Source organism: Megascapheus bottae, chromosome 4 (assembly GCF_031878675.1).
Source record: "Megascapheus bottae isolate mThoBot1 chromosome 4, mThoBot2.hap1, whole genome shotgun sequence".
Classification (NCBI taxonomy): Eukaryota; Metazoa; Chordata; class Mammalia; order Rodentia; family Geomyidae; genus Megascapheus; species Megascapheus bottae.
Genome location: NC_143512.1, coordinates 4,535,011 through 4,561,494, shown reverse-complemented (window position 1 = coordinate 4,561,494; position 26,484 = coordinate 4,535,011). Strand labels below are relative to the sequence as shown.

Genomic DNA, 26,484 nt, shown 5'->3' with positions numbered 1-26,484 from the left:
CAAAGCTAGCCCCTAGAGGAAATTCCATGAGTCCCATTTCCAAAAAATCTGAAAATGGTGCTATGGTTCAAAGTACACTAGCCTTTAGCATAAAAGCTCAGGAAAAGTATCCTAGCCCTATATTAAAGCCCCACAATTGGTACACACACAATAACCAATACTACCAAACACTGGTAAGGAAACCTTTATATATTGCCAGATAGAGTGCAAAAATGAGATAATAATTTTGCAAATCCGATGGACAAGAGCTACCAAAACTATAATTCAAAACTTTTTATTTCTAGAAATAGGTACAACTGCTAGACATGTTAATGTAGCCCTAGTGCCTGAGGAGGCAAGAGAATCACAAGTTCAAGGCCAGCCTGGGCTATATAGGGAGACTGTTTGCCCACCACCCCCCCACCCACAAAAAAAAAAAAAACAGAAAAGAAAGAAAGAAAGAAGAATGGAAAAGAAAGGGGAAAAAGAAAAAAGAAAGAAATTGATTGATACAAATATATACCAAAAGACATATGCGGAAATTTCTCATAATAGCAATATTCCTAATAGTTCCAATCTGAAAACGCAAATATCCATCAACAGCTCATTATCTATCATTTCACAAGAATGAAATCAAATGGACTAATGCCATATTGAGAAATGAGAATGCATCCTACAGGCAAAATATTGAGCAAAAGAAGCGAAAAGAGTGTATTGTGTGAGTCCATGTATGTACACCTCCAAACAGGTACAACTACTATGGGCTAAAATGGTGCAAACATGGTTTCCCTCCAAAAAGGGTCTGTGAAGTTGCTAGAGGGTGACAGAGGATGCTGAAGGTTCAGAATGGTCTAGTTCTGACTTTTGCTGGTAGTATGCAGGGATATTCATTCTATAATAATTCTCTGACTCAAGTAACACATCTATAATAAGCAGCAAAATTAAGGGTTCCTATCTGTGCCTATATTATGCTTCAATACTTATCAAATATAATCTATGAGTACTGACATAAAAAATGGTCTAAAACATTAAATTTAGAAATGAAAATGATCATACAATGTATCCCAGGTTCTCAGAATATTCTAATGAACTGCCAAATTTGAGAGGCTTTGGGCTAGTCTCAGGTCTTTTCCAGCTCTTCCTTCTGTGAGGCATTCAGCCCAGCATTGGTCTGTGAGCCACACTCATCATAAGGCATGAAAACGATTAGTCCTTTGATGGTTAGGAAAATAAATGAAAACTCTAAACTCCAGGATAGAGAAACAAGAAATTTATCTTTGTGATTAATGTTCTTAATGTCGTATGTGAAGTTATTTCTTTTCTTTTTTTTTCCCCTTATGACTTATCTCATATTGTTAGTGTATCTGACTTTGTTAGCTGGTATATTGTATATATATGTTTGTTTATTTGAAATAGAAATGGAAGGGAAAAAACAAGATGATGGGAGGGAGTGAGAGAAAAACATGGGAAGAGGTAACAACGTTCAAGAAGTGATGTACCCACTACCTGACAATGTAACTGTAACCCCTCCATACATCACCCCGACAATAAAGTACAATAAACAGAAAAAGAAATAATAAATCTAGATAACTCAGAATCTCTAATCCAACACAGAAATTGGTCAACATTACAAGGCAGAGACAGTTAAAGGAGGAGGAGTGGGGGATTTTATTGCTTATTGCCATATGGATTCAAATTCTCAGCAGCCAGCCACATCAGGTATAAGCTTGGCCCCTGAGCGTCTGGAAGGACCAGGATAAGTACGTGTACCTTCAGCTAGACACGTGGTAAGCAAGGGACATTTCCAACGGTCAGTACATTTTCCTGAGGATTCTTCAAGTTACCAACTTTTTTTTGTGACAGTCCTGGGGATTGAACTCAGGGCCTGAGCCCTGTCCTTGGGCTTTCTCAAAGCTAGAGCCCTACCACTTAAGCTACAGCACCATTTCCAGCCTTTTCTATGGATGTGGTACTAAGGAATTAGACCCGAGTCTTCATAAATGCTAGGCAAGCACTCTACTACTAGGCCAAACTTCTGACCCACAACTTTTTTTTAATAGACTTTGAATCTATATAGAGACTTCTTTTCCTTCCTTCTTTCCTCTCCCTCTCTATCTCCTCTCTTTCTCTCTCTCTCTCTTTTCTTTTTTTCTTTCCTTTCTCTCTCTATTTTTTTTAACTGTGTGCTGATAATGGGGCTTGAAGGGCTTGGGCCCTCTCCCTTATAGCTTTATCTGCTCATGGGGCCACTACCCACATGAGCCATACCTCTGCTTCAGTTTTTTTTTGTTTGTTTGTTTGAGTTTTTTGTTATTTTTTTCTTGCTAACTGTAGATAAAAATCGCACAAACTTTCTTCTTTGGGTTGGCTTGAAATTATGATCCTCAGATCTTAGCCTCTGAGTCATTAGGTTTACAGGTATGAGCCATCAGAGCCTATAAAACCTTCTTAATTTTCCACCTTCACCACTAGCCTTCTCACTTTCTTTTCTGAATGACTAGGGTTGTTTCTACTCACCCAGGACCCTACATTGACTTTTTTCTTTGCCTCTTTACACTAAAGTCCTGTATAAAACTTTTGAACGCTTTCCAAATTCACCCAGTCTCCTCCCTGTGCAAATGAATGTGTGACCATTTTCTGTATTCCAGTTAGTATCTATTTAACCTTCTTTTGGAAATATCTGGCCCTGAAGTCTTCTCACCTTCTGCTTGGTCATGTCTAAGAGACCCACGGAGTATCTATCGCAATTGAGGAAAGCGCGGACTGTGTACAGGGCTTTGTGGAACTGTCTCTCGATATCCGTGAGCTCTTCAAAGACTTTGCTCCCAGACCACAATAGTATCTGAAGATATACAAAAACATATTCAGAGTTTTTGAGGTACAAAGGACTACTTCCCTCAACTAAAGAACAATAGGTCTATAAAGTCTTCTAGAGTTTATTTCACTTAATTGTCACCACAATCCAGAGAAACAAATAGACCCTTTACACCCATTTTATAGATGGTTCACAAAGGGTCAGTAAAATTGGCTAGTTTATATTGGCTCCAAGTCTTTCCATTTCTTTAATCTCATACATTGTGAACAAATATAATAGCAAGAAGCTGGAGGTACAACTTAGTGGAGGAAATAACTCCACAAGGGGTAGAGAGAGCCTCCTGCCTAGCATACACAAGGCCCCGGTACAATCCCTAGCACTGCAAAAGGCATAAAAAATGAACGTGTGGGCTCAGTGGCTCACACCTGTAATCCTCCCTACCCAGGAGGCTGAGATCTGAGTTCAAAGCCAATCTAGGCATTAAAGACTGTGAGACACTTTATCTTCAATTAACCATTAGAAAACTGGGAGTAGAGCTGTGGCTCAAGAGGTAGGGCAGTAGCCTTGAGCTGAAGAGCTCAGGGACAGCACTCAGGCCCAGAGTCCAGGCCCCACGAATTGACCAAAAAACAACAATAACAACAAAAAAACGTCATTGATGAAATTAATAGTTACATGTTTTCAGAAGGATACTTAAAATGAACTTGGGATACACAAAGCCTAAAGAGCAGCATAAATGCTATTTTTTGTAATATGATAAACTCCAAATTAAACTATATTTAAAACGTGCACATCTATATAGAATAGAATTGTTATTTAATTCTAGACCTAATTCTATACCTTAATGGAGTTGTAGCAAATAGGCATGAAGAATAAAAAAAAGGTGGCATTAATCAACATACATCATATTCATAAACTGACATGTTGAATTGAAAACCCTTTTCTTTTGTAGTTGGTCATAGTCATAGGGCTTAAACTCTGGGCCTGGGAGCTGTCCCTGAGCTCTTCAGCTCAAGGTTAGTGCTGTACCACTTTGAGCCACAGAGTCACTTCTGGTTTTCTGGTAGTTAATTGAAGGTAAGACTTTTGTGCCTGGGCTGGCTTTGAACCTCCATCTTCAGATCTCCTGAGTAGCTAGTATTTCAGGGATGAACCACTGCCACCCAGAGAAAACACTTTTTACAACTAAATTAAGATAAATTTTGAAAAATCACATAAAAACTATAGCTTTACATATTGTGGATATTGTTTTTTGAATGGTGACTTCGATTCCTTAGGTAAATGTTCAAGATTATCTATTATGTGCTAAATAAAAATGAAGCTATGCCATAAAAAAATCATTGAACCCAATTGCCATACAAACATTATCCCATTTCTAATTGGTAGTTTTTAAGAGTGGTGCCATAATTATCTGCATGTGTCAAATAAGAAGGCCAAAACTTAAGACACTAGCTGACATGCTCATGATCTAAGAACTACTTAATGAGCAGAGAATGGAATGCAAGGTGTCTGACCACTGGGATGGGATTATAAACATTTACAGGTGCCCAATGCCTTTTAAGACTGAGGATATTAGCCAGTGACCGAACACTGGTCCCCAGCTACCTTCCTTTTCACCTGCCCTGCCAGCCCTGACCACATCCATGCTGGAGTGAAACATATCAAGTCCAATCCCATGGGCCAAGATGCTTACCTGGCCACGGCGAGTCTCACAGTTGTGCAGGTAACTCAGGTGGTACACCTTCATGATTAGATTTAAAAAACAGAGATACTTGAGAAGAACCTACAAAGCAAGCAACACAGAGAAAGCTCAGCAGAATTCCCTTCTCTGGACACTCTACCCTCAGCAGATGTCTGAATATTTTGTAAGTTTCATCAGAGACAGTTTGAGTGGTGGGATCAGAGACTGTGAACTCATGAAATGTTGTCTTATGAGTGGAAACACAGAATCTAGAATGATGATATATTAGCAGCATGCTCTCATTTTAAAAAAAAAAAGCTGGGTCAGTGGTGGTGTTCATACCTATAATCCTAGCTACATAGGAGGCTGAGATTTGAGGTTCTCAGTTTGAAGGCAGCTTGGGCAGACAAATCCATAAGACTGTTATGTCCAATTAACCAGCAAAAACCTACAACCAGAGGAGGGGTTCAATTTGTACAGGACCTGTTAGGAGCAGAAAAAGCTGAACAAAATGTTAGGTGGGGCCTGAGTTCAAGCTCTAATACTGCCACCAGAAAAAGAAAACAATATAAAGAAAGCTGGTATTTACTGAAGTTTATGTTCAGTTATGCATATTATGTGGGTACCACAAGTGACTCTTGGGCAGATATTATTAAATCATCCTTAATTTACAGGTAAGAAAATGCATTCGGAGAAATTCAATGACTTTTACAAGTCAAACAGCAAGGTATTGTAAAAGCCAAAAAAGTTATACCTTCAATTCTGGCTCCAAAACCCAATATCAGGACTATTACCTTATCTCGCCTCCCCAAAGAGCCCAGATGAGCCTTTTGCCTTATAGACGGGGAAACTGAGGCTAGGCCAAATAGCAAGGTTGGAGGAATTCCATAAATTAGCAGGACTACCCCAGCAGTTCCCACAGTCTTACCTCTTCATCAGCCTTTGTGAAGTGGGGCCCATCTACTTTATTCACAGCCATGATTACAGCTACGACATCCTTCCCATTCATTATGGGGCAAGACAAGATGTTTTTGGTCTGGTATTCCGTGAGATTGTCCACAAAGTCACAGAAATGTTCATCCTGAAGGGAAGCAAAGACAAGCAAGGGTTGGCAAATGAAGAGCAAGGACAATTAGTCTAGAGGCTCTTGCCCATCAGGGAATGGCCCCCCCCACCTCTCTCTCTGTCTCTCCCTCTCATCTTCACCAAGGGTGAAGCATCCACACATCATTTTTGTCTTGGAAGCTTCCAAAATCCAGTGGAAGCAGAGGCTTCTAAGGCAACATTAAGGGTAGAAGAGAGAGCTAGGGAAAATGCTGTGTGAGCCAGACAGGAAGCAGAGAGGTAAGAGCAGCGTTGACTGAACAGGGAGGTTTGGGTAGTTTTGTTGTGCTCATGACAATGAAGTCCAAAAGGAGTTGTAGATGGATGGGTTGGTGATCATGGCTAGCAGGCATCGTGCCTGGCACTTTACTTTCCTCCTTTCAGGAACCAGATATGTACAATAGTCTGACTTACAGAAGGGGGAATTATAACTCAAGGTTAATAGTGTGTGTGTGTGTGTCTCTGTGTGTGTGTGTGTGTGTGTGTGTGAGAGAGAGAGAGAGAGAGAGAGAGAGAGAGAGAGAGAGAGAGAGAGAGAGAGAGAGAGAGAGGGTTGGTGGAGTTGGTGGTACTAGGATTTGAATTCAGTGCCTCTCATTTGCCAGACAAGCATGCTACCACTGGAGCTACAACTCCAGCCCTTTTTAACTTTAGTTTACTTTTTTTTTTTTTTTGGCTAGTCCTGGACTTGAGCTCAGGGCCTGAGCACTGCCCTTGGACTTTCTCAAGGCTAGAGCTCTGCCACTTGAGGCTCAGCACCACTTCCGGCTTTTTTTTCTATGTATGTGGTACCGAGGAATTGAACCCGGGTCTTCATGCATGCTAGGCAAGCACTTTAACCACTAGGCCAAACTCCCGGCCCCAACTTTAGTTTACTTTTCAGATAGAATCTCATACATTCTGCTTGAACTGGCCTAGACAGCAGTCTTCCTACCTATGCTGCTGGGATGACAGACAGCTGGTAGTTGAGGTATGAACCACTTCACTAGGTAGTGTGTGGCTATAGGTCCTGTTCTCAGCTCTTTTGTCTCTTACAGAAGCCCACGGTTTGAGTGGGGCCCTGCTCACTGAACAAAAGGATCTATGAGAAGGGGTGCCAGTGGCTCACATCTGAAATCCTAGCTACTAGAGAGGCTGAGATCTGAGAATTTCAGTTTCAAGCCAGCCTGGGCAGGAAAGTCTATGAAACTTTTGTGTCCAAGTAATCACAAAAAGCCAGAAGAGGAGCTGTGTTAGAGTTGTGTTAGCCAGGAGTGGTAGTGTTAGCTCTGTGCAAAAAAGCTTAGAGACAGAGCCCAGGTCCTAAGTTCAAGCTTCAGGAGCAGCGCGCGCACTCACACGTGCATGCATGCATGCACACACACACACACACACACACACCCCTGCTATTTTTATCTTCCCTTTCTTTTCTCTCGCTTCTTTCCTTCCTTAGTTCCCTCCATCTTTTCTTCCTTTCTTTCTTCCTCTCCACCCTACTTATTTACTTACTTTCTGCCCCCCCTTTTTTTTAGTTTATTCTGGTTTTTTTTATTAAAGAATTTATTAACATTGATTTTTACATCATATTTCAAATGACATGTTTAACAAACAAGTGTTCAAGAAGGGAATCTCAATATACAATCACTTTTTTAAAAAAGTTTTTGCTATAATAGTTGCAGTTGGTCTCCAACTTTCTGTCCTCCTGCCTCAGTCTCCCTAGGGTTAAGATTAGAGGTATTCACTACCAATGGAGAACAATAATTGTGATGATTAATCTTGATGGCAGCTTGATTAGGTTGAGATGTATAGGGGGGATTAGACACACCCCTGGGTGTGACTCTAAGGATTAACTAAGCAGGGACAATTCACTCTGAAAGTAGGTCCTACTTCTTTATTCTGAGTACCTACATAGAATAAAATGTCAACCTGCCCTGATGGGCTGCACAGAAGCCAAAGGAACATGTACAGAACCCTCTGAAACCTTGAGCCAAAGTAAATCTTTCCTCCTTTGCTTTGTTCCTGTAAAGTATTTGCTCACGGACAAGCAAAAGAATTAAACATAGCCAAGCCATATGTAGGTGGCTGCTGTCAGTAATTCAATCTACTCAGGAGGCTGAGATCTGCCCTGGCAGGAAAGTTTATGACACTCTATCTCCAATTAACCAGCAAAACCAGCTAGGCCTGGCTCAAGCTAGAGTGGTAGCTTTGGGCAAAAAAGCTAAAGGACAGTGCCAAAGACCTAAGTTCAAGCCCCCATACTGGCAAAATCAAAAATAAACAACAAACAAAAGCCCACAGTAATCCAGGACATAAAGGTTTGGTTGAAAGCTGTGAAAATACAAAGGAACATACCACTTTTTTCAACTTCAAAAGGAGTCTGGGAGACCAGGATGCTGGGCGGGAGCAGACAGAACCTTGATTGTCATGTTCCATTCAAAGACTCTCCCTTTCTGTTTCTGGGGACCATGTAGAATATCTTGACTACTCACATCACCAGGGACATCCCAAATGTGCACAGTGCATGCTGTACTAAAAATGGATGTCATAGAACTTTTCTAGAACGGAGTCTTCAGAATCTTTCCCGCAATTCAGAAATTTCAAAGATGACGCCCCGCAGTTGAGGGGATTGGGAGGCAACAGTATTGTTGTCAGGGAAACCCGTTTCAAACCAGGTGAAGGGTAAGGATTAGGAGAAGCCTGTTGTTTTCTACTGGCATTAACGTTTAAGGATTAAGCAAAATCTCTAAAGAAGCATTAGGCAAGGAGTGCTTTCTGTGTCATTCTCTAAGGACACTGATGAATTCCTGGGCACAGGTTGGGGTGGGGCATGCTCCGATTCACTTCACACAGTCCCGTCCATTCTTCAGTGCTCACCTCCATCAGGGAAAGCAAATACGCAGGCCTTATCTGTGTCTGAGGCACATATTTCTTAATCTACCAGAACCTTCTTTTCTCACTGAGTTCTCAGTTCCACAACTCTCTCTCTCTGGAGCATTGCAGCTACTGATGGCCTGACATGGCTACAGTCTCCCTCACTCATGTATTTGTAGCAGAGTGAACTACACTGCATGAAACTTCACAGGGTCTTAGAAGTGGAGGAAAGTTGGGCACTAGGGGCTCACACTTGTAACCCTATCTAATCAGGAGGCTGAGATCTGAGGATGGAGGTTTGAGGCCAGCCTAGGAGAAAAATCATGTGAGACTCCTCTCTCCAAGTAATTACCAAAAAAGCCAGAAATGGATCTGTGGCTCAAATGATAGAGTGCCAGTAAAGGGAGAGAACCCAAGCACAGAGTTCTTGCCCTTATGCTGGCTCAGAAAAGGAGGAGGGGATGTAGAAGTCATACAATCTATTACCCAAATTGTTTAAAGCCCAAGAATCAGAGGCCCACGTACAAAAAGCCTGAAGCCACTCATTCAGGTAACATTTGGAGAGCCTCCTATGTACAAGGTACTGTTCTGAACCTGGGAGCTACCACAAAGAGCAAGAGGCATAAGCTTCTAGTCCCAGTGACATCCCATTCAAATGAGGGAGACAGACAAGAATCGAAGCAAACCTGGAAGCATTCTTCCTGTAGTATGTAATTACTATGGTCATGTCATAGGAAGTATGGAAGGAACAGTGAGGAAACTTCTTTTAAGTTAGTCCTGGTGGTCTGGAAGCCTCGCCCTTGGGCCACAATGCAGAGTTAAGAGCAGAAGGATCAAAGGAGCTAGGAACATGAAGTACACAAAGAAGTCAAGGTCAGGAGATGGGAACGAACTGAGCAGGAAAACATCAAGATCAGTGCAGCTGGAGCTCATCGAGGAGGAGAAGGAGCGAGAGAGCAGAGGCCACATACAGCAGGGCCTACGAGGTTAGATTCAAGGAACATGCAACACTGCCTGCTATCCCTCCTAGCTCAGTTCCTCTTTTCACACAGGTACAGTGCCCCTCTCTGTTGTATCCCAGGATAAGATCTATTATTTATGGAAAAATAATGACATACTGGGCCCAAAGCTAGACAATCCACCTATATTAGCAGGGCTGATATGAATAGACCTGTCTTCTTCCTCATTTATAGACAGCTCTATGCTGATAAGTAGCCCATTTGATTGGACAGTCTATATGTTTCTTTTTGTTTGGTTCTGTTTTGAGACCCTTCTCCATAGGTGGCCTAATCTAGTCTTGAACTCACGACCCTCTTGCCTCAGTCTCTAGAGTTACAGATGTGAACTGTATACAGGACCCTCACATCTACTGTGTCCTGTATTCAGTTGCATCCCATATTTTCTTTTATTAAATCTGGAAAATGTACTGGTACAACACCTCCATTCATTCATTCATTGACTTATTTGCTTATTCATGGGCTCATTAATTGATCTTTTTTTTTTTTTTGCCAGTCCCGGGCTTCAGCTCAGGGTCTGAGCACTGTCCTTGGACTTTCTCAAGGCTAGAACTCTACCACTTGAGCCTCAGCACCACTTCTGGCTTTTCCTATATATGTGGTACCAAGGAATCGAACCCTGGTCTTCGTGCATGCTAGGCAAGCACTTTAACCACTAGGCCAAACTCCCAGCCCTTAATTGATCATTTTTATCTGTGGCTCTGTATGAGATAATGGACATGCACAGACCAATAATATGAGCGGTGTTCTCACTGAGATCTCAGAGTATAGTGCAGTATCCTGTAAAACATGAACCCACAATTCAAGCTATTATGTGAATCAGGGGCCCATGGAAGAGGTGATAACCAGGGCCCCAGAGGAAGAAGAGCTTGTCTTCTTACTGGCTTCCCGAGCTACTTGGGATATGAGCCCAAGAGCCAGTGGTGAATAAAACTGATTGATAGGTACATACAAAAAGGTTAGAGTTCATAAGCATGTAAATGTCAAATGGCAAGTAAGCTTTCTAGATTTAATAAATGAAAATACAAGACATAGCCAAGTATAGCAGCAGTTGCTGGTCCTGCACACAGCTCATAACTATAACTCAAGAAAGGTCCTGAGTTCAAGGCCAGCCTAGGCTACATATGGAGAAAGGTCTCAAAATAAAAATAAACAAACAAACAAAAATAGTGTGCAATTAAATGGGAATTATAGGTAAATAAATACATCTTTTAGTTTTAAGTATTTCCTAAATACAGGATTTTCTATACTTTTTTGTTGTTGTTGTTTTTGGTTTTTTTTGTCAGTTGTGGTGCTTGAATTCTGGACCGGGACATTGCCCCTGAGTTCTTTAGCTCAAGGCTAGCACTCTTACCACGTGAGCTACAGTGCCACTTCCACTTTTTTTTTGATTGCTAATTGGATATGAATCTCACAGACTTTAGTCCCTGGCTGGCCTTGAACCATGATCCTCAGCTCTCAGCCTCCTGATTAGCTAGGATTACAGGCATGAGCTACCAGCGCCTGACAAAAGTGTGTGTGTGTGTGTGTGTGTGTGTGTGTGTGTGTGTGTGTGAGTGTGTTTTCTTTTGTTACTGGGGATCAAACCCAGGACTTTGTATTTGCTAGGCAAGCACTTTGCCATTGAGCTACATCCCAGCCCTAGGATTTTTTATATTAATTTTTGTTATTTATTGAAAATTTCAACTTAGCTGTACATCTCATATTCATCAGGCAATACTGACTGCAAGTCGGCTTAGGAGATCCCAAGATTAGGTAGGAATTTGTAAAACGCCATTTCATATTTCAACAGTGCGGTACTTGGAACCATTTCCCAGGTTTAAAGACACTGATGGCTCAAAGTACAAGGTAGTTCAGTGATAACTCAGACTCCAGTCCAAGCTTTCCTTTTCTTCTATGGAAATGTCCACCATAATTGATAAACAGCAATTTCCAGTTACTGCTTATCAGCAGAGAGTGCCCTGCCCACAGTCAAGAATTAAGATTTCTTCAGTAAGACAGAGCAAACAACATGCAAATACACCAGGCTTATTGGTGTCTGACTTCACCTCCAGGCCTGAATCACAGCTCAGAAAAGCTGCCCAGAACTGAGACTTCCAAGGAAGACAGGAGTTGTGGCTGCCTGGGCAATCTGTGGAAACTGAACAGGAAACAGCAATGCCATCTGTGAGCACAGAGGCTCTGCAAACTGTTAGGCTTGAATCTTCCAGAATTAGAGGATGTTCCTGGACTCCTCAATCCTATGAATGCCAAGTCTATAAACGTTCTTTGCTCACAGTTTTTCTTTTCTTTTCTCTTCTTTTCTTTCTTTCTCTTATTCATTCTTTCTTTCTGTCTCTCCTTCATTCCTTTCTCTTTCCTTCTTTCTCTCTCTGTTTCTTTCTTTCTTTCTTATTTTTTTTGCCAGTCCTGGGGCTTGAACTCAGGGCCTGAACACTGTCCTTGAGCTTTCTCAAGGCTAGAGCTCTGCCACTTGAGCCACAACACCACCTCCAGCTTTTTTCTATGTATGTGGGACAGAAGAATCAAACCCGGGTCTTTGTGCATGCTATACAAGCACTCTACCACTAGGCCAAACTCTCAGTCCTGAAAGGTATATTCTACATACATCTGATACTGCACCTATTACTTAGAAACGTCTCTTAATAACAACAACTACAGAATAGTAATAATAAGAACTGTAATGTGAGGCTTCACAATGAGAGGAAAATTGCTAGGTGAGAAATGATTCTCTTGTTCCTTCTTTTTTTTAACTTTGAGAGGTCATTATTTTTCACTATTTTGTGTTAGGAAATAAGCTAAATTATTTGCCATGATAAATAGAAATTAGAAAATGATAGTTCACACCCAGATCTAATCTCAAAGCATAAATTCTCAGCTCCTGTTGTTCAAGCAGAAGTGACTTTTACTAAATGATACTCAGCACATACCCTCACTTTATAAATAAGGAGGAAGCACAATAAAGGGTTAAGATCATGGACTCAAGGTCAGAGTCCTGGGTTCAGATTTCTTGTCTGCTACTTCCCATATATGTGACCCTGAGTAAGCTCTTTTTTCTGAGTTTCAATTTCACCATCCATGTGTTATAGATGCCTATGTCTTAGAGATAATAAGAGTTATGACATAAGACAGCTATGAAATTGAAATGAGATGCCTAACTAGTTGAACAAGTCCTCCTGAAAGCCTGGAGGGGAGAGCCATTGCCTCCAGCCCTGGATGCCAAGGAGGAGAAGCAGGGAGAGATGAATCCCACAGAAGAGTCTGCCTGGTATGTTTCCAAAGAACCCTAGTCTTGTTTGAATTCTCATTTGCATTATAGCTGTGAAGGCTTAGCTTGGCCCTAAATCTACTGCTACAGGACAAACTCCCTATCTAGATTTCCTGAGTCTAGTGTTGCTAACTTTTTTTTTTTTTTTTCAGTTGTGGGGCTTGTACTCTGGGCCTGGTCACTGTCCCTGAGCTTTTCAGCTCAAAGCTAGCACTCTACCACTTTGAGCCAAAATGCTACTTCCGATTTTCTGGTAGTTAATTGGAGATAAGAATCTCAGAGACTTTCCTGCCCTGGCTGGCCTAGGAACCGTGGTCCTCAGATCTCAGCCTCCTGAGTAGCTGGATAAGATGAGCTCTGAAGCCTCCTCCAATCCCTCTTTTGAGCCTTCAGACCCTTCATCTGAAAAGTTAGGATAAAGCCACAAAATGCCAGGGGGCTAGATCTTGAAAATGGATGAAGACAGACTCCTAGATTGGACAGCATAGCAATAAATAAGATCTATGTGGGCCCTGATGTTACAAAGGAACTTTTTTTTTAATTGTTTGGCCTGTCTTGGGGCTTGAACTCAGGGCCTAGGTGCTGTCCTTGGACACATTTTGCTCAAGGCTAGCACTCTGCCACTTGAGACACAATGCCACTTCCGGCTTTTTCTGTGTGTGTGGTACTGAGGAATCGAACTCAGGGTTTCTTGCATGCTAAGCGAGCACTCTACCACTAGACTATGCTCCAGGCCCCCAAACAAAGCTTCATATAAATGAGAGAGTGGTTAAAGGAAATTATTGCAAAATTACTTGACTGTGGATTTTTTTTTAATGCTGTGTTTATTGGCTACCTGCATTGTAGCCATTATGCTAGATCCTGGGATAAATGCCTGATGAATAAGACAAAGTCTCTGGCGCCAAGGCTTATTTTGATCAATAGTTTTATGAAGGGAACACTAACAGGGTTACCACACAGACTGCCTCTCTGAGGAAGAGACTTTTAAACTAAGATTAAAAGTTGAGTAGAAGTTAGTCTAGGTGGAGGATTATGTTGTAGATTGTAGTACAGTCTTTAATGTCCAGAAAGGGGAAGAGGTCTTTGCCAGAACTGCCAAAAGAATCTCACACACTGCTGGATTCTTCGAAGTAAGTGACAAATGCTTCATCAAGTGATGAGTGTTAATTTCCAGGAATGAGACATGAATGTAAATTATGCAGAAAAAGTGATATTCCTGAATTTAACTGTGAAAAACTACCTAAGAAGTCCATTGATACAAGATATTCATTCTGTATCCTTCAAATATTCCAGCCTTACAGAAGACAACAACAAAGACAGACTGAGGAGGCAGGTACCAGTGGCTCACATCTGTAATCCTAGCTACTCTAGAGGCTAAGATCTGAGGATCACAGTTCAAATTCAGCCTGGGCAGGAAACTCTGAGAAACCCTCATCTCCACTAAAAAAATTAAATAAATATAAATATAAATAAATAAATAAAAAGCAGGTTCTCAACACTCAGGTTCTCAAGGTCATTGACATGATCTTGGAAAAATAAATATAACTACATAGACATAAAAATCTATGATGGGATATATACTCTATAGACACAATGATATGTTATATAGACCGATATCTATCTATGACATACAAACTCTCAGCTTAATTTTAATTTTGTCCTTAAATTCATGTGCATATAGTGATTCTATTCTTGAACACTTGTTTGTTAAACATGACATTTAAAATATGATGTAAAAATCAATGTTAATAAAATCAGTGTTTAATAAAAAAAAAAAGAAATGTGTGGTTCCAGAAATAGAGTGAAATGCTTAGGAACCAAAAGGCACCGTGGCTGCAACTTCCTCCCAAGGGATCATAAAATGGAAAAAACAGAAATGGCAAGATATTAACCATGGATGGATACATAGTGCTTTGTACAACATTAAGATCTTGTTAGTTTTGAATGTCAGTCTAAAGAAAAAGTTATAAATAAGCCAGGTGCCAATGGCTTGTAATCCTTGCTACTTAGAAGGCTGAAATCTGAGGACTGAAGTTTAAAGCCAGCCCAGGCAGAAAAGTCCATGAAACTTTTGTTTCTAATGAACCTCTAAAACACTAGAAATAGAGCTGTGGCTCGAGTAGTGGAGTGTCGGTCTTCAGTGAAAATGTTAAGGAAGAGCATCCTGACTGAGTTCAAACTCCACTATCAGCACCAAAAACAGAAAAGAAATAGGATATAAATAAGCCAGTTGCCAGTGGTTTGTCCCTGCAGTGGTAGCTATTTAGACCTGGTGGATTCTGACTGAAAGCCAAACCAAGCAGAAAAGTGAATGAGACTCATCTCCGATTACCCAACGCAATGCCAGGCTGGATGCATGGATTAAGCGATAGAGTATCAACCAAGACCCACAGCACCCCAGCACACTAGAACCCCAGAACCCAGGGGAGTGACACCTCGCCACCCTTTGTGAAATTGGGAAGAGAGTACCTCGGCAGTGTTGAGAACATTGGTGAGCTTTTTAGAGTGTGCCACGTGGCCTATGACACCCATGTCCAGAGGGAAGACAATTTCCGAGTCAGGCATCACCAGACAGTCTTCAAGAACAGCATCTTTGTGTACATTGAAGAGCCGGGTGGCTAGCTCTGCAGTGCCATTGCGGACCCTATACATAAACAGGCTCATCCGGTCTGCCCGCAGGAGAAAGGAGAGTTTCTTCATGACATTGAAAGCACACTTCTCAGTCTGCAAATTCTCCTGGAAGTCCCTCAGGAGATCAAAGATGATTTCACTCTCCTCCACGCTGCTCAGGGAGTGGTAGTTGCTGAAGTCCACAGCTGCTTCCTTGGCCCCCAGAAGTTCTGAGATCACCTTGGCCCGGTATCGGAGAGTATAATATTTTTTGGCAAAGCCAATATGTGAGTCCAAGAATTTCTCCACCTCCTCTGCTGTCACCTCACCCATGGCTGGGATTGCTTCTGGATGCTTCCGTGGAGAAACTGCAGTTCGTAGCTAGTTGTGTCTGAATGCACTCCGCTCCAATCTGGACTTCTGAGTCTCCTCTGTAAATCTCACTGGGAAGACTGCCTAGGGCGAGCATGAATTGGGGGGATTAAGTCATTAATATTACCCTGAGAACAAGGATTATGAGGATCAGGCTGTGCCAGATGCAGCTGGGCCCCCAGTGGGAGAATGTGAATATTCTCTCTTCACCTTGGTCTCAGAGCTGAGAAGGGACTTTTGCACCAAGTAGAAGGCAGATTTTTAACACCACCAGTCCAGCCAAGTGTCCAACCTAATATCCATAGCTGCATGCTTTCTGCCCTCTGAGGTTGTTGCATGAACTTGAGCATAGAAGTCTCACACAACTTAGGAGATGTGTGTGGCTTCTCTTGGGCAATCAGAAGTTCTAATAACGCTGTCTGCATTCCCACAGTATTGCAGGAATGGATAGAGCTGAGAACTTCCTGCCAGCTTCCTTTCTACCTCTAACAACCAACTCCCTTCACCAAAGCATCCCCAGCATAGGCCTTCAATTTACTCCACCATCAAGCACCACTCAGACCACTTCCCCTGTGTTTATTGTGGGTCTGACACCTCTTAGCTCAGATTTCATAACCTCTAGACAAAAGTGTCTCCCAGCTTTAGATTTCAAGGACTGTCTAATTTTAGCATTCTTAGGACACTTGTAAAAGGAAAACAACACACCTTTCAGAGTTCTTTTATTATTACCAAAGCAACACGTGTTCTTCACAGAAAATGACACAATGAAGGCAATTAAAATCACCCATAATCCAACTTGTCAGAGGTAACCTTTGGTTGACATTTTAGTTGCTGTCCTTTTCATACTGGCTTACTGTTAAAAAATCTATTTTCCTTAAACCTATGGGTGGTTTTGGTTTTGGGTTTTTTTGTTTGTTTGTTTGTTTGTTTTTGGAACATTAGTATGCTTTTTCTGGCTCCAACCTGCATCCTCTTGGATGGTCCACAGGTGATCAGCTCCAATGGGTCTGAAAATACCAGAATCTTCGCTGAATTCCCCTTGTGCCTGGAAAGGTAGAATATGCACTTTTCCTTTGAGATGAAGTAGCCTCTGTGACATCTCTCTGCAGAAAGCACTGGCATTTCTACCTTGTAAACGCTATGGGAATGTCTGATTGCGAACAGGTCTTGGCACTTTGAACTTCGAAAAGAAACTTAATTAGAAAGTCAGCTCTGTCCTTTGTTATATAGAGTAATAAATTCTTGGGGCAATGAACCTATTCCACAGTATGTACAAAGGTACTCCCCCACCCCCCCCACCCCCCCGCACACATTATGACCTTTAACCCCACAGATTGGTTTTGCAGGGTTTTAAAGTCAACCTTATGTTGTGATACTCATCTATATTATTATGTATAGTGTTCTGTGGTATTCTACTGGATAAATAAAACACTATCCTTTTTCCTTTTGCCACTCCTGGGGTTTGCACTCTGGGTCTGGGCACTGTCCATGAGCTTTTCACTCAAGGTTAGCCCTCTTCCACTTGAGCCACAGCTCTACTTTCAACTTTTGGTTAGAAATAAAGAGACTCATGGACTTTTCTGCTTGGGCTGGCTTCAAACCATGATCCTCAGCCTAGAATAGCCAGAATTTAGGCTTGAGCTACCAGTAAATTAACCAGCAAAAAGCCATAAGTGGAGGTATGATTCAAGCAATAGAGCACCAGCCCTGAATTATCATTCAGGTGAAGTGAGAACTGCAAGATCCAGGCCCTGAGTTTAAGCAGTAGTACTGGCACAAAATTATGATTATAATGATATATGTCATATGAATATAATTGTCATATATTTATATAATGATATATGACATATATCACTAATATTACATATCTATAACTTTGTGTGTACAATATATAAATATATGATATATACTTATATGGTATGTATATATCATAGAATATTTAACATTCGCAAATATTTTTAGTGACATCTCAACCTCAACACCTAAGGGTTTTAATAAATAATGCTAATCCTGTCTCTAAGTCTATACCATAGTATATGAAAACACTGTCCCCATCTTTTAACACCAGTCTGTGGCTATTAAATTATTTTTGTTTACCATTTTGGGGCCTTGAACTCTGGGCCTGCGTGCTGCCCCTGAGCTCCTTTTGCGCAAGGCTAACACTCTATCACTTGAGCCACAGCACCAGTTCTGGCTTTTTCTGTGATTAACTGGAGATAAGAGTCACAGATTTAGCCAGGCTTGGTGACTCATGCCTGTAATCCTAGTTACTCAGGAGGCTGAGATCTGAGGATCGTGGTTCAAAGCCAGCTCAGGCACTAAAGAACATGAGACCCGTATCTCCAATTAATCATTAGAAAATGGGAAGCGGGCCTGTGGCAAGCCTGGAAGGTCCTGTATCCCAGAATCCCCCCTGCCCATGCTTTCTCCATGTGATATCATTCAACATGAAGCCCTGCCAGAGCCAAGGATGCCAGCCCTGAGACCTAATATGAACCAAATACATTTTTACATCATATTTCAAATGACGTGTTTAACAAACGGGTATTCAAGAAGGGAATCTCTATATAGAATCCCTGGCACTTAGATTTTAGAACATAATCAAAATCAGGCTGAGGGTTTGTATATCATAGATACATATTAATCTATGTAATAAAACATTATGTCTATAGAGTCATCATTTTATGTCTTTGTAGTTGTGTTTATATTTCCAGTACCATGTCCATAGCATTGGGTATGCAAATATTGAGTCCTCACTCTTGTACTGTTTGGATCTAATCGCCACATATTAAGGATACCATGCATCTTTTGTTCCTTTGGTTTTGACTTGTCTCACTCAACATGATACCAAATACATTTTTTACATTTAATTTGTTGCTATTGTAAAGGTAATGTACATAGGGGTTGCAGTTATGAAAGTCAGGTAATGAGTAGATTTCTTTTTGAACAGTGTTACTTCTTCCCTCATTTTCTCGCAGTTTTTCCTCTCCCAGACCTCCTCCCTACATAATTTTAAGCATAGTTTCTACTGAATATCTTTGCTGCACTTGTTGACCCCCTTTTCCCACCATTTCTGTGCTCCCCTATCCTCCCCCAAACACATAAACTTGCATACAAGACACAAGGTTCAGAAATCCAAGACAGCAACAAAGGAGAAACAGAAACAAGAAGCAAAATAACATAAAACCTCTTTGTCTCCATTTCTTGGAGTTGATTTCAATAAACACCATTTCATTTGATCATGTGTCCATAGCTATTGAACCTTCTTCTCCTAAGAATAGTCACTCTGTCTTTTAGCATCCAGTGCATTTATAGGCACTTTCTAGTTACAACAAACGAGGGAAACCATGCCACCTGTGTTTCTTTGGTCTGACTTACAGAGATTAGATTTTTATAAACAGAAGACACTGGACATGGTGACAAACATTTGAAATCCTAGCATTCAAGAGACAAGGAGATAAGGAGATTTTCAAGTTCAAGGCTAGGCTGTGCTACATAGAGAGACTTTGTCTCAAGAAAAAGGAAAAGGAGTAATAAGAGAATTATCAGAGCACTTAAGAAATAGAGATTGGAGCAAGCTCTGGAGGCTTGTGCCCATAATTCTAGCTATTGAGGAGGCTAATGTCTGAGGATTACAGTTCAAAGTCAGCCTAGGAAGGAAAGTCTGTGAGACTCATGTCCGATTAACTACAAAAAGCTGGAAGTGGAGTTGTGGCTCAACTGGCAGAGCAGAGCAATAGCCTTGAGCAAAAACTTCAGGGACACCATCCAGGCCCTGAGTTCAGTGCCTCAGGACACACACACACACACACACACACACACACACACACACACACACACACACACCTTAATCAGAAGGCATGTGGGACTCCACTCCACTACTTCCAATTCAGGTAACTTTGGTATCTATTAGCCTCAGTTTCCCCTTTATAAAAATGGACAATAATAATAGCAATATCTTTTTTTTTCAGTAGATCTTGGAGTTAGACCAGGGACTGAGTCACCTGCTATATAACCAAGTTATTTAACCTTTTCTGGACCTAACTTTACCTATTTGTAAATTAGTTTACTGTGGTGATTAAAGAAGATAATACAGTGTACAATGCAGAAGTATACACCCACTGGACATTAAATGGAATCATACAAAAATGGCTGGGTACTGGTGACTCATGACTGTAATCCTAGCTAATCAGGAGGCTGAGATCTGAGGATTGAATTTCAAAGCCATTGAGGACATGAGAGTTTTCCCTTCCACTAACCACTAAATAGCTGGAAGTATACATGTGTGTGGCTCAAGTGGTAAGGCATTAATCTTGAACAAAAGGCCAATGGACAAAAGGACAATGCCCAGGTCTTGAGTTCAAGCCTCAGTGCCATCACCAAAAAGGAAAAAAAATTGCCTATGACAATGTTTATTTCACATGAATAGAAACTTCCTACTGCCCAATTCTAGTAGATATTCAATCATTATTCATGAAGATTTGTGATACTGAGTTTTTAAACTCAGGGCCCAACATTTGCTAGGCAGGGATTGTACTGCTAGGTCATTTTTACATTGCTTATTTCTTTTCAAGGTTTCTTCCTCATATTTTTATTTTTGCATTGGTTATTTTTAAAATGGGGCCTCACTTCCTGCTGGAGCTTACAGTTGAACTTTGATCCACTTGTTTTCAGCGTCTGTCCTACCTTTGAAGACAGATGTATACAACGACATCCAGTAGTTTTTCAAAGAGTCTATATGTGTTTTCAACCTGGGCTGGCCTGGAACTGGGATCTAGCGTCAGCCACATAGCTTAGAATAACACCATATACCACAATACCCAGCTATCAGTTGAGGAAAATCCTTGCTTAGTCTAGCCTTGAATTATGATTCTTCTGTTCTTAGCTTCCCAGGTAGTAACTAAGCTTTTTCTTTTCTTTTCTTTTTTTGCCAGTCCTAGGCCTTGAGCTCAGGGCCTGAGCACTAACCTTGGGTTTTTTCAAGGTTAGAGCTCTACCACGTAAGCTTCAGCACCACTTCTGGCTTTTTTTTTGGAGGTGACAGTTATAGTCATGGGGCTTGAACTCAGGGCCTAGATCCTTTCCCTGAGCTCTTTTGCTCAAAGCTAATGTTCTACCAGTTTGAGCCACAGCTCCACTTCAGGTTTTCTGGTAGTTAATTAAAGATAAGGGTCTCACAGGCTTTTCTGCTCAGGCTGGCATTGAACTGTGATCCTCATATCTCAGCCACCTGAGTAACTAGGATTACAGGTATGAGTCACCATTGCCCACCTCCAAGTAATTAGGGTTAAAACTGTGAAACACTGGTGCCTGGCTAATTATTTTTTGACAATGAAAGACTAACTGAATTGTCTTATAGGTTGTAAATGCCAGTCCACTGAAGGTATCATAAAGAGACATGGTAAAGAAGATTCAAATACTGATATTTAATGGTTTATGCATTCATTTATTCTTTCATTTATGTATGTATGTATGTATGTATGTATGTATATGTACATACATGCATGAATGTATATATATATGTGTGTGTATGTAAGTATTGGTGCCTATAATAGAGCATAAACTCAGAGCCTTGCGTTCTCATTTGGCTTTTCTGCTCCAGACTGGTGTTCTACCACTTGTGCCATACCCCCATTTCTGGACTTTTGATGGTTCTTTGGAGATAATAATCACTCAGACATTTCTGCCCAGGCTGGCTTCAACCCATGATCCTCATAACTCATTACTCAAAAAAAAGCTTGATACTTAGACTATTCTTTGAGTATGTCTCAGCCTGTTTTCTGTTGCTGTAACAAAATACTTGAATGGAGACACTTACAATGAAAAGAGGTTTATTTAGCTTACGGTTCTAGAAATCTAACAGCATGAAACTAGCATCCTATCAACTTTGATGTCATGGTAGATGGCATTCATGGTGGGAACTTAAACTTGTTACATGAAAAACAGAGACAGACAGAGAGAGAGAGAGAGAGAGAGAGAGAGAGAGAGAGAGAGAGAGAGAGAGAGAGAGAGAGAGAGAGAGAGAGAGAGGGAGAGAGGGAGAGAGAGAGAGAGAAACATGGCAAAGCAGGGAGCCAGAAGGACTCAGGGGCCTGGCTTATTATTGTAACAATCTTCTGTCTTAGGCTACCTTAAAAATTACATTAATCTCCTCCAAGGACAGTGCCCCAGTGACCTAATTACTTTCACTAGGCCCTAGCTCTCCCACCTTAATCCTATCACATTAGAGACCAAGCTTCCAGGATATGAAATTTTAGGGGACATATTCAAACCCTAAGAAGTCAGGTGAAATGAGGATTTGTAAGCTAATTATAAGGCAGTGATACTTAGTAGAAAGTAAACGCAGTACAAATATACCTCTTTCTCTCTCTTTCTTTCTTTCTTTCTTTCTTTCTTTCTTTCTTTCTTTCTTTCTTTCTTTCTTTCTTTCTTTCTTTCTTTTCTTCCTTTCAGTCCTCGGGCTTGAACTCAAGGCCTGAGCACTGTCCTTGGGATTTCTCAAGGCGAGAAATCTCCCACTTGAGCCACAGCACCACTTCTGGCTTTTTTTTTCTAGGTATGTGGAACCAAGGATTTGAAGCAGGGTCTTCCTGTATGATACTCAAGCAGTTACCACTAAGCCAAACTCCCAGCCCTTTTTCTTTCTTAAAGAAACACATAGTTGCTATAGAGTTCAGGTTGACTTGGAATCACTATGTAGCCTAGTGTGGCCTCTAACTCCTGATCTTCCTGCATCTAGTTTCCAAGTGCTGAAATTACAGATCTGTGCTGCCATAATCAGACTTTTTGTGTGTATACTGGTCCTGAGATTATAAGTGTGAGCCACAAGTGCAGACCAGCTGTTTTGTTTTGTGTTGTATTTTGTTAATGGACATTTATAGAGTTAAACCTTTGTTCATTGTACTTTGTTATCTTCTTTACCAAAAACTTGACCAGAAAGATAGAACAAGATTATTATTGACCTTTAAAGTTGCCGTAGGCTTCTAGCAATCTGAGTTTAAATAAATAATGGATCTGACTTATGTAACTATAACCCCTCCGTACATCACTTTTATAATAACAATAAAATTAAAAAAAAAGAAATAATGGGACAGTTGATATTTAATATAAATATCATGTTTTATTTTGAGCTGCTATCACCCACAGTTCTTAGATCATTCCCAAAAGAACAGACCTGGATCCTGGGGCTTATGATAGCCACATAACATCAAATAATAGATCATTTTCCCTACCCAAATATTTGTAACAAGAATGATTTGTGCTCCTTCATTGTGGGTATAAGAATCATTTTTCTTTTCTTTCTCCAAATCAAATTTTATGTGGTCCAAAGCCCGTCAATACCAATGACTCTCACGGTTGATGTTCTACCCTGCTGTCATGTGAGAGGCTGACTGCCTAATTTAATTCAATCCATTCTACTACCACAATATTCCCCCTCTTTGTACCTGAATGCCAGCAGTTCTGCTCTCAGCCAGGACTCGAGAGGTCCTAAGGGGTCTTAGGCTTTCCTGTCCCCAGACCCCACCTCCCTGAGCACCAATAGCCACTCAGATCACCCGTGTAGGAGTCCCTCCTGACTTTCCAGGAAGGCAGAGGACCAGGGTCTTTTCATACAAGGGTCTAGAAAACCCAATTTCTGTTGCAGTCCTGAAGGAGGATCTCTAATATCTCCTTGGCCCTTTATTTTCTCCCACACTTGAGCAATTTCATCCACTGCCAATAGGGACATGGAACTTGAGAATGTGTGCTATATAGTATTCTTGAGAGAAATCATGAAAGGCTTCTAGGGATTAGGGCAAAGGAACACAGGAAAAATACCTATGCTCATGAATGCACTATTTCGAATATTAGATTAGGTGAGTTGAATGCTTGCCTAGCATGTGTTAGGCCTTGGATTAGATTCCTAGCACTGTTAAAAAAAAATTCAGTACCTGAATCTACTCTACACAAATGAATCATAATATCTAGTGGTGGGATCCAAGTGTTGGTATATTTTTTCTCCCAGGCCCGGGTCTTGAACTCAGGGCCCGAGCACTGTCCTTGAACTTTCTAGAGGTTAGTGCTCCACCACTTGGGCCACAGCCCCACTTCTGGCTTCATCTGTCTATATGGTACCAAGGAATCGAACCCAGGGTTTCAAACATGCTAGGCAAGCACTCTACCACTGGGCCACACTTCCAGCTCAAGTATTGGTATCTAATACATAGTCACAAATGAGAGCTAATGATTCGACATATAGGAGGAAGATGTCTACATTTAAGAACACTCAGCACATCTTTATGCCAGAGGAAGATATTAAGTTTTAGGTCAGTCATGTCAGTTAGCAACATAGAAAACAGCTGTTGTGTTCGCCTGTAGGAGGGTGCCAGTGGGCAAGAAAGGAAGAAGGGAATTTGTGATATTTACTTCTCCTTGTAAATCCTGTGTGTGTGTGTGTGTGTGTGTGTGTGTGTGTGTGTGTGTGTTGTGTGCACTCACATCTGTCTGGTTGTCTGCTGGGAGGGTTGAACCTATGACATTTTGCATGTTAGCCCCAGTCCCTTTTACCTTTTGAATTCATTTGACTTCGTGTTATTTCCAAAATAAATGGACTAGAATTCTTAAAATGTAAAACATTAACAGTGATCATGAATTCTGAATAACAAATTGGGACTAGCCCATTACATAGTGGGAGTCTAAGGTCCATTGGGGCTTAGAGGAAGTAGCTTGTTCCACTTGGAAAGAACAAGTGGTCAGGATGTGTTGAGGAAATGAATTTTGATGTGGTCCCTAATGTGAAGGGCTTCTGTCTTTGCTGAGCCACAATGCCAGCAAAGAAATTTGCTTGTTCTTTGGTAAAGCTATTTGGGACAGAATAAGGGTAGCCTCTGTATGCCTTCGGATGATGGTCTTCCCTATGAGCCCTGGGGAAGTGCTCAGGCTTAGATAGGAGGGGTGGATAGATCTAGGTGTTGACCAGCTAGGCCGCTGATCTACTAGGAAAAGCAGATTTTTAGCCAGCTCTCCAGCTGCAGGAAGTTGGGTTATCTGTTTCCTCCCTTAGATTGCTGCACATCTGGTGTAGCAGATCAAAGTCCAATTGCACAGCATGGCTGGGAATGCTGGGGATGTGGAGACATGCAATATTAAACAGCACATGGGAACGCTAAACTGGAAGGGTGACACACCATGGCCTGCCCTCAGCCTTCTCCAGCACCATGTTAGAGCACTGTGACCTAGTTGAGTGTTCTTACATTTGGGCATCTGACAGCTCCCATGAGAAACTCATCCTCATCCCTCCTCTACATCTAAGGCTTGTCAGCTACAGGGCCTTGGAGAGGAACAATATCTTGAGTTTCCATTTCTTCATCCTTAATGCCAAATAATATGCATGAGGTACAAGAAAGGCAATGATAATCATTATGAAATCTGGCGAGGCTTTATGGTGTCTGTTTTATTCAGGGACAGGGGGTAGATTCTTAATATTTTGAATAACACATTGAATGGAATGGGTGGGTTTAAATTACTTTGTCATTTATTAACTGGGGGATCTTGGCAACTCACCAGACATCTATGAACTGTGTTTTTCTCTCCTGTGAAAAGGAGAATCATAACGTAACATCTCCTGAAAAACTGTGAGGATTCAATAATAGATGTGAAGGTCCCTGTGCAGGAACTTGAACAAACATTGTGAAGTGTGGGTATCCTGCTTGTTGGACAATTGGTAAGGAATTACAAAATACTCTCTACCCATAAACTAAACTCTGCTGGACTCTGGATGCCAGTATATTAACTACCTTTTGAGGGCAAGCATCAGTGGCTCATGCCTGCAATCCTAACTACTCAAGGCCCATGAGATTCTTATCTACAATCTACCACCAAAAAGTCAGAAGTGGAAATGAGGCTCAAATGGTGGAAAGCTAGCCTGGAACTGTAAATGTAAGGGACATTGTTCCCAGGCCCTGAATTTAAGCCCCAGTAACTCCTACACATAGGTGTGAAAGGTGAGACTATAGATTTGCTTTGTAGATAAAAGATTTGTTTCTATTCAGATGGAGGAGCCCCAACAAGAGCAGAAATCATGTGTTCAGATTTCCTCCATTGTGACTTTGAAAACTCTGTACTAACTGCTGGCAGAAATCTGAGGATTCATTGTGTCTTGTTAAGAAAGGGAGTTCTTGGGCAGGGAGTTTGCCCTCCTGGTAGAGTGCTTGCCTAGCATGCACAAAGGCCAGAGTTCAATTCCTCGGTACCACATACCTAGAAAAATGCCAGAAGTGGTGCAGTGGCTTAAGTGGTAGAGTTCTAGCCTTGAGAAAGCTCAAGGACAGGGCTCAGGCCCTGAGCTCAAGGCCTAGGACTGGCAAAAAAAAAAAAAAAAAAAAAAAAAAAGGAAGAAAGAAAAAAAGAAAGGGAGAGAAGGAAGGAAGGAAGGAAGGAAGGAAGGAAGGAAGGAAGGAAGGAAGGAAGGAAGGAAGGAAGGGAGGGAGGGAGGGAGGGAGGCAGGCAGGCAGTTCTGGGCTGTAAGTTTGGCAGAAGTGGAGCTGTGGCTCAAGTGGTAGAGTGAAAGCTAAGGGACAGCAGCCAGGCCCTGAGCTCAAGCCTCAGAATTGACATGAAAGAAAAGAAGTTCTGGTGAAGAGCAGGTGTCCTAGAAAGGGAAGGCGTTGATCATGCTTCCTTTTCCCTGAATGTGGGCGGCTCACTCAGTCTGGAAAGTGAAGAATGAACAAATGGTGCAGGGATGCCTATCAGCGGGTGGGGCTTGGGGAAAATAATTAAATCGAGATCTTCCCATCTCAGCCTCCTT

The 26,484-nt window shown here is 41.4% G+C and overlaps 1 protein-coding gene across 2 annotated transcripts in view; it reads right to left on the bottom strand.

Annotated features, from left to right (window-relative positions):
* Pde6a (phosphodiesterase 6A) overlaps positions 1 to 15,656 on the bottom strand; it is a 75,606-nt gene extending 59,950 nt beyond the window's left edge. The window contains exons 1-4 of one of the 2 annotated variants that reach the window (XM_090331075.1): positions 15,183 to 15,656; positions 5,404 to 5,556; positions 4,488 to 4,577; positions 2,681 to 2,821 (exon numbers count right to left, since the gene is read on the bottom strand). In XM_090331075.1, the coding sequence (XP_090187201.1) occupies positions 2,681 to 2,821; positions 4,488 to 4,577; positions 5,404 to 5,556; positions 15,183 to 15,656 (858 nt within the window). The remainder of the gene's footprint in view (positions 1 to 2,680; positions 2,822 to 4,487; positions 4,578 to 5,403; positions 5,557 to 15,182) is intronic. The other variant, XM_090331076.1, reaches the window with a different exon arrangement.
* Between the last annotated feature and the right edge of the window lie 10,828 nt (positions 15,657 to 26,484).